The sequence below is a fragment of the Cottoperca gobio genome, chromosome 6, assembly GCF_900634415.1.
Source record: "Cottoperca gobio chromosome 6, fCotGob3.1, whole genome shotgun sequence".
Taxonomy (NCBI): domain Eukaryota; kingdom Metazoa; phylum Chordata; class Actinopteri; order Perciformes; family Bovichtidae; genus Cottoperca; species Cottoperca gobio.
In genome coordinates this window covers 1,160,804-1,169,597 of record NC_041360.1, presented here as the reverse complement: position 1 = coordinate 1,169,597, position 8,794 = coordinate 1,160,804, and the positions used below count along the sequence as shown (strand labels likewise).

The following is an 8,794-nucleotide window of genomic DNA, read 5'->3' as shown; positions in this document are numbered from 1 at the left end:
GGATTATGAGGCAAGCCCAGATATACAAACAGAAACAGACGGTTTGCACATGCTTTGAATATTTGACATGGTGCCTGAACTTTATAGTCATTTATGGGAAATCACTTTAATTTCCAAATGTATAAGACATTTCGCTGTCACTCACTCACCTACATGAGTTATTTTAGCTCTCAAAACTATTTTCAAACTGCATCTACAAACCATGCTATCAGGGTGCAAGAGACACATTTTCTTTCTTTGAAATGAAAGGGTTTCCTTTAATTACGGGTATTTTACAAATTACTTGTCAAAGTAATTAAAAGACTTGGAAAAGTAGGACATCCAAAACTAGACATAAAAGATCCATTATAGCAGTTAGTTTTGGTGAAAAGGCATAAACACTTTCAAACACAAACAATATGACGGCTTGCACAGATCAGTTTCCAGGTTCGGCTGCTACTGCAGCCGCTAACTGTTCCAGCTGCTGAGGAAGAATGACAGTAGCAAAATGGACCCTGTCCTTCTTCAGTTTCTGTTTCACCGTTTGCATCAGGCCCAGCTCCATGTACTCCTGCTTCTGCCTGTCATACTGAGGCCAAGTGACATGCCCAGGACCGTTGGGAGAGCTGAAGAGAAATTCAAACATGCCAGCTGCAGACATAAAGGCAGGCTATGCAGCAAAGAAAATCATCGGATGATTTCAATCAGCAGATTTTTTATGTTCATTTCTTTGTTTTTGCATGCTGGCAACTTTATACCTTGTTCACATAATGTAAAGCATACTGTATAGTTCACACTTAAAACAGTATTGTTTCTTGAATTGTATCAATTTATCTGGTATATAAATATTATATATTTGATGCTACAGCAATCCATTTTGGATAACCAAATTCTACTGGATATTGTCATCTTGCTCGCTGTATCACAGTATAATGTTTTCAAAGTGTGACCTTGCAACAGGTTACTGTTCCAGTAAGTATTAACTTTCCTCTCTAGCCAGTCATTTAATAAGACTTCTTTTAAACCTGCATTCTTTTACTTTTCTTTTGCAGAGCAAGCTGATAACATAACACTGACATATCAACTTTATATATCAAGGTGAATGTACAACATGCAGTTTTGATATTGAACACAGGGCGGAGCATTAATGTAGGAAGTGCATTTAGATAAGCTCCAGGTGAGGAGATCAGGTTTATGTGGAACGGCGAGCAAAAACGTTTTGAATCTTAGTTTTGTTGAATGCAAACAGACATTGGGTAATCTACATAATACTAAGGTGAGTATACATGTCAAACTGGGTAAATGTATCTCTCAATCCAAAGGTATTCAGCACATCGAACACTGGTTATTTTTTTTATCTTAGACTATTTCTCCAGTTCCCCTCTCAGATATAGGACATGTTAGCAAACAGTTGCCCATTTACACATCCGGCAGACTCATAGCATCATTAGTATTCATTTGGAGTGCTAAGAGATGCTGAACAAAACATTAAACTTGTGGCCATAAAACCAAAAGATAAGCTTGAGGATGCTAAAAGTAGAGTTGAGGGGAACTGCATAGTCAATGATCATTCTCAGTGGGATCTAGTGTTTATTTTGTGTGCTATTTTTTAAATTTAGTCTTAGTCTTCTGTCAAATGACTTTAGTTTGTATCCTATTTATTACTTTGTCAGCCTACTCTTCCTAATTTGTTTTTTAGCCCAGTTTTAGGCACTTTAGTCTTACCTCAGTCAAAGAAAAGCGTCACTATTCTAGTCTAGTTTCATTTCAGTTAGTCTAGTCTGAACACCAAACTGCGCTGCACAGGAAACAGAACTGCGGCACTGGAGAAAAAAACATTCTATAATATTTCATCTCCTATTTTTAACAACAATAATGAAAGATTTTGGTAAAGTTTTCATTTTTTATACTACATTTCAATGTTGTCTTTTTCATCAACAATATTGCATGTTGACATTTGACATTTAGTTTTAAATGACATTGGTAACGTCTCGTCATCGTCTTGTTGAAGTCGTAGAAAAAAAGGTTGTTGACGGACATATTTAGTCGTAGTTTTCACTAACAAATGAAACCCCGGTGGGATCATGCCTGTAAGCAACCCCTTTTTTTCTGTTAATATTGATTAGTGCCGTTTTAATGATATTGTTGTTCTCAGGGCTTACTCACCCAGTGCGGGTAAAATTGCTCCAGTACGCCATCATGGTCCTACAAATTCCTTCATCCTCCTTTGTAATGTTGCCTGTAGATGGGACAAGATAAGTTCAATCACAAAATCAAATACTAACAGCCATTAACCATGATCTGAAAGGACTTCAGTGCTTTAATGTTGGAGCCATTTGATCCCATTCCTTCCTTCATTTATTCCACCAAGTCCCAGAAGTTGGTGATGAAGTGGCCATGCCTGATATTCATATGACTCAGCCCTCACACGTTTGAAATGAGAAAAGACAAGAGTAGGAGGGCCCATCTAATATATATAGTATATACTGTATATATATATATATATATATATATATATATATATATTAAATGGGTAGCATAACCTACCTGTGATTTTTATATGTCCATTCCAGAAACATCCACCAAACATGAAGCCAACATCATCTGCATGATCTGCCTTCACAAAGCAGGGTCTGTTGTGTTTGTATATCTCAGAAAGGTATACAAACTCATACATGTAAACTGGAACACCGGCATCTAAATAAAGCAAGGAGACAAAAGACAAAAGGTGTATGTTCAGGCTGAGATGAAGATCAAAGATCAACAGCAGTTAGCTGACCCTAGCAGGTAATGATCGTTCTTCACTACAAGGTGATGTAGGAATTCTGAGGTGTTGCTTTCCTTATACCATGCTACTATGCTTAAAATGAGACTAAAGGATCTATAACCTTTAGCAGCAAATTGCACCTAAAATGTCCTCCTACACGGTCCTTTAATCAATTAGTCTTCTGTGTGTGACACGAACAAGTTCCATTTGTTACCATTTATTTACAGAGCTGTCAAGATGCTCTTTCTGTGACGTGCACCTTCTGACCTGAGTGGTACCCGGCCACCTTGATGACAGGCAGCGTCATCAGCAGGTCTCCAATGATTTCAGTGAATGCATCTCGGATGTCCTCTGGTGTTTTAGCATATTTCATGTATTCGTCAACGATGAGGTTATTGGCAGAAGAGGCCTGGAACAGAGAGGAAGTAGGACCGTCAGATCTCCTTCTGAGTAGTGCTGAGTTTCTACAGCAGCTGGAAAACAGGTGTGACCCATTTACTTATTTATAAAGAAATGTGTAAATATTCACCAGCCAAAATGAAAGTACACTGATATTCAGCAATGCAATGGCCACTGCCATAAGCCCTTATGCATTTCAACCATTTCTTTAAATTATCATATTTTATATTTTTGGACTGTTTGCGTTTGTATGTATTTGTGTTTGCAAACTTGCTTGCCTCAAGTTGCCCCACGAGGGATACATTAATTACAATTTTTAAATTAAACTGTTGTTATTGATATCACCTTCTTGTTTTCAATGAATAGATTTTGTAAAATGTTCCAAAAAATAGTCATGTAGTCATAGTCTTATTAGTAATACAAATAAATAAAATAAATGTAACATTAAGCAGTCAAATAAATTAAAATGTGTCATTAACTTAATATAAATATAAAAGACAACTTTCCAGCTTAAAAAATCAAATAATCATCCAATCAATCGATAATTATCAGCAACAATCAGCAACAGCTGCCATGGAGCTCACCCCAGCAGGATTGAACATGTTCAACACTGCCAGCACAGTCTCTCTGTTCATGCCGTTCTCCCAGCCAGGAGGGGCGAAGTTCTGTGATCATCATGACACAATGCTTCAAAATGAGTTCAAGATGAAGTACAAATCCGTCAAGAAAAAGAACATGACCTTTCATAAAAATAGTTCTGAAGACTGAGTGACACAGACATACATAATAGGAGTAATGGAAATGTCACAGAGGGTAAAGTATATGATGTTTGAAAGCATTGAGAACTGTGTGACCTGAGGCAGCATCCATCCAAACTCATGGTTGGTTATTCCCATCATCACTGGAACCTTCAACACTTCTTTCCTCTTGAGAAGCTCCTCTGCTGTGTCAGTCAGAAACACACCATCCACCACTGCTCCCAGGAAAATCTTCATCTGAACACAACACATCATTTACTGCTGTTGACGTAACTTTGGCCAAGCAGATGAAGTTAAACTAAACCTTTGGTGCTCACAGGCTGCCATCTTGTGGCTGAAGTTAGCCATTACACTTTAAATTCTGTTCTGGAATTTTACAGTGATCCTAGACAAAATTAAATTGACCTTTTGTGTGAGGTTTCTATAGGTTTGTTCAACCTCTGTAGTCTGATATAACAGCACTGTATGATATTCATTCATTCATTAGAATACATTTAGATTTGTCATCTGGATTCCATTAATCCACAGTTTGAAATGTTTCGTTTTGGTCTAGGTTATTCCTCGGAATACACACAGAAACTTTTAAAATGAAAAGGTTTTCAGGTTAGTTTTGGCCTCCTAATTTTACTTGACGACAGATAGAATAAAACACACAATCAACAAAATACCAAAGACCATTTACCTTTTTAGTTGCGTTAACTAGCTCGTCTTTACTTTGTCCTCGCAAACATTGGACCAGTTCCTCTGTGCTGCTGCGGTCACATCCAGTAAGGTTGGCAACAATCTGCACTCATACAAATGTTTATATGAACAGTAAATCAAATGTAAGTGTAATGCAAATGAGGTCACATAGAATTACCCAAAGGGAATTATAACCCAACTCCCAGCTATGATAAACCCACTATACACGACCTGCCCAGCACCAAACAGCACACATACACAGTTATAGACTAGCAGGTGAATATAGTGGAGTGTTTAGCAGCTAAAGAGACAGATATTTGTCTCAGATGTTGGTCAGACTAAAACAGAGCTAAAAAGGTGAGTGACCGTTAAATTCAGCAGGTGGACACAAACCCAACTCCTATGGGATTCTAATATTGATTTGTGACATGTAAATAAACAACTGTTTATGAACATCTATGCCATAACAACTTCTCATTTTGTCTTAATTCAAAATTCAAAAAAGTGGCCAAAAAAATCAATTATTGCAGCTTTGTTGGTACGAACATATTCAAAACTAAAAACATGTGTTCGATAGATATTTTTCTGAATTCATGCTAATCTACTCAGTATTACAGTACCTTGGCATGACGCAAAGGGTGTTTTGCAGTGTAGGTCCCAAGTGTTGCTACTCCACTTTGAAAAATTGCCCTCTGAAACAGTCCTTTTGCTTGTGGAGACAAAGTCTGTTCACAAAGAATGATACATATCACTTATCAAATGTACATGATAAACAATAAATTCAAGATGCACTGAGGTTCACACGTTTGGGTCACCTAAAGATAAATATATGAAGCTAACTTCCAGGGATTTGTTTTCTTTACCAGTATGGATGCACTGATGCCTCCTGCGGATTCTCCAGCAACTGTGACAGTTTGTGGATCGCCGCCAAAGGCCTCAATATTTTCTTGCACCCATCTCAGGGCTGCCAGCTGATCCAAGAAACCCCAGTTGCCCTGAGCATGCTCGTCTCCAGTGCTGTTTGAAACAAAAAAAGTCAAGACACTTGCTTTGGATTCTAAGAGAATCAATGCACTAAGAAAAGTCTGAGGAAACGGTCACTGTGTTACTATGTACAATATATTTTCCGTGTATTTCGATGAGCTACACAATCCCTTACCTCAGGAATCCAAGAATGCCAAGGCGATACTGAATAACAACCATCACTATGTTTTCATAAGCAGCTAATGGAGCGCCATCATACTGAGAAGCTGCACCCATTGCCAGACCTCCTCCATGGATCCACACCATCACCTGACACACAAGACAGGAGCCTGCTGTTAACAGCTGACCTCCCCACACAGCAAGTACAGTTACATTACAACAAAAAGATTACATAGGCCCATTATAAACTGAGATTAATATTTATGTTAATAAAACTGTGCTGTCCATTAGGTCACTCTAAGCTATATGTGATTGCATAAGCATCATTGTAGCTAGAGCATGAGCAGTGAAAAGTGTAAATACTGTGAGCACTTGAAATGTAAGGCTCTAAAGCAGGGGTCTTCAACGTTTTTCAGGCCAAGGACACCCAAACTGGTCTAGCGTGGAGCAGGAACCCCCTACTGTATATATTGTATAGAAGAGGCCTCCTTTCCTCTGCTCTGTCTCTGACTGTAGGTGTGTGTGTCGGGAGCGAAGTCCCGCCCTTCGCGAAACACAGCGGAGGAGGGAATTCTTTTGCTTTATCTACAAACAATTTTGCGACCCCCCCCCCTGCAGTACCTCCGCGGACCTCCTGGGGTCGCGGACCCCCTATTGAAGACCTATGCTCTAAAGCATGGGTCTTCAACAAGGGGTTCGAGAAATAAACAGTAGGTGTAGGAATAGCAATTGAAGTGTCAGATAAAGACAAAGACAAAGAGATGACAATATTTGAAATGTCAGTGGAGATGTTACACTGAAAGCAATAGAAGAAATAAAAATAAAAGGAGTTTGAGTCAGTTATAGTGTATGAAACTGAAGCATAAGCAATGAAAGTTCATAAACTGACTGTTGGTAAGTGCAGAAATCATATAAAGTAGTCTTGGCAAACACACCATGGATATGTGTTAAAGTTGCTACAAAGACTTTTTAACCTGTTTATAAAAGTCTTACTTCAATGCGTCTCTATATGACCTCCATAAGCAAACAAGACCATCAGCGAGAAGATTGGCTTTTTCTATAAAGTTATTGTTAATGCCCGTCCCCGGCCATTGTCATATTACAGTTATTAATCTTACACTGCTACACATAGATACATTATCTCTTGGCTATGCATCCTGAAAACAGCAGTATTTAAAAAAGAAATATGTTATTCAAAATTTGTTGCGTCTTTCTTTCTTTCACTCGCTTCCAAAATAAATGCAAAGTTAATGAGCAGCCAACACATTTGACATTACACAATGAACAGTTCTATACTCAGCATAAAGACAGGGGGTGGACAAAATAACATGAACATCTTACATTACAATTCAATCCAGTCCAATGACATCATGAGTTACTCCCTCCCTTCACACAGTTAGTCTTTAATGCAGGCCTGTTTTACTGGATTGCATTTACACTGTAAGAAGATTCTGTTATTTGTTTCCACTGCTGTGTCTACACGCTGTCTGTTTAACCCACCGGCAGTTTGTCCCTTTTTGTTGCCTCAGCTGGAGTATACACGTTCAGATACAGACAGTCCTCTGAAAGCTCTGCTGGGGTGTATTGCATTGAGATGCTCTTAGCAATTTTTACAACTAATTCTGGATCCTGGATACACCTGAAATAGAAAGACAGAGCGTATCATCCAGAGAGAATAAACTGTTACTCAAATCTTGTCATGTTCTTTGCCCTTTGATGATTCATCCAGTCTTACATGGGAGGCTGGTGTGTGCCGTCTCTCTCTCCCTCCCAGGGTTCTGCATCCTGGGGAGCAGCCAAGCGCAGGGGCCCAACAGGGGGCAGGGCAAAGGGGATTCCCAGGTATTGCTTAACCCTCCTCTCTGTGCCTTTCACCATAACGTTTTCCCCTCTGATTAGGCCATTTTTCAGAGAAACTACAGGGTCAACACTCCCTGCTGAAGATACAAATATGTGTTTTGCGTGGGCCATACCAGTGTTTGTGCAAGGTTACAATTATGTTTGTTTTACATTTCCCAAAGCAGTAACTATACACACTAAAACACATTTTGCTGTCTCTTTAATTGGCAGTGACTGTAGCAGTTTGATTGATGTGCATTACAATGCAAGTCTTGACTCGCAATATTTCCTGTTAGTAAATGGATGGTATAGTCAGTGCATTTATTTCTTGTAGACAAACAGTGGAACAAAACCTTGATACTTCATACTATTTTTACAGTATACTACAATACAATAAAATACAATTTTTAGAAGTGGGACATACTGTAGCTATGGGATTTCCTTATGTCAAATAATTACCCTGAAGAAGGACCACAACATGGCTTTATATGCATGCATTGAACCTAAGAATACAAATGTGTCTGTCTTGCACTTTGGCATTGTGTTAAGAGTGCAATGAATTTCCATAAATTGTGAAAAACATGTAGAATAATAATACATTTTCTTTATAGAGCACTTTTCATGTTACTCAAAAACAGTGTTAAAACCATCATATGAAACAACACACTTAAAATATACAACACACAACCCTATGTCCGGTGCTTGGTCATGAGAGGTGGAGACCGGAGGTTGGCGTCAGAGGAGCGGAGGCTGCAGAGGAGTGTTGTAGTGGAGCAGGTCTGTGAGGTAGGAGGGGGATGGCTGTGGTGGGCTTTGAGATTGAGTAGACGTACTTAAAAATGCATCCATTGTGGAACAGGGAGCCAATGGAGGTTCTGGAGGACAGGGATGATGTGATTACTCGAGCGGGTGAGGGCGAGCAGACAAGCAGCAGTTCCGTAGTTCAGTTGCCGGAGTTCATTTAGGACTTTGGATGAGGTGCCATAAAAGATGCTGTTGCAGTAGTCGATTCTGGGTGGGATGAAGGCATGGATCAAAGTTTCGGCAGCAGAGGAGGAGCGTGATAGGTGGAGACGAGTTATATCTTTAAGGCGACAGTTCTGGTGATCTGATTAACGTGGTGTTTGAAGGAGAGGTTTGCTGTCAAAAATAACTGAGGTTGAGGATGTGTAGAGGGAGACAGAGTAAAGTTATCGATGGTGAGGCAGAAGTGGTGAGTGTTACGATG

General features: G+C 39.2%; 1 protein-coding gene across 2 annotated transcripts in view; it reads right to left on the bottom strand.

The window, feature by feature from the left end:
* Positions 1-53: 53 nt before the first annotated feature.
* ces3 (carboxylesterase 3) overlaps positions 54-8,794 on the bottom strand; it is an 11,950-nt gene continuing 3,209 nt past the window's right edge. The window contains exons 2-13 of one of the 2 annotated variants that reach the window (XM_029434004.1): positions 7,463-7,664; positions 7,228-7,366; positions 5,744-5,877; positions 5,448-5,601; positions 5,205-5,309; positions 4,586-4,687; positions 4,000-4,140; positions 3,730-3,810; positions 3,014-3,155; positions 2,527-2,676; positions 2,146-2,218; positions 54-605 (exon numbers count right to left, since the gene is read on the bottom strand). In XM_029434004.1, the coding sequence (XP_029289864.1) occupies positions 416-605; positions 2,146-2,218; positions 2,527-2,676; positions 3,014-3,155; positions 3,730-3,810; positions 4,000-4,140; positions 4,586-4,687; positions 5,205-5,309; positions 5,448-5,601; positions 5,744-5,877; positions 7,228-7,366; positions 7,463-7,664 (1,613 nt within the window). In that variant the 3' untranslated portion in view covers positions 54-415. The remainder of the gene's footprint in view (positions 606-2,145; positions 2,219-2,526; positions 2,677-3,013; positions 3,156-3,729; positions 3,811-3,999; positions 4,141-4,585; positions 4,688-5,204; positions 5,310-5,447; positions 5,602-5,743; positions 5,878-7,227; positions 7,367-7,462; positions 7,665-8,794) is intronic. The other variant, XM_029434005.1, reaches the window with a different exon arrangement.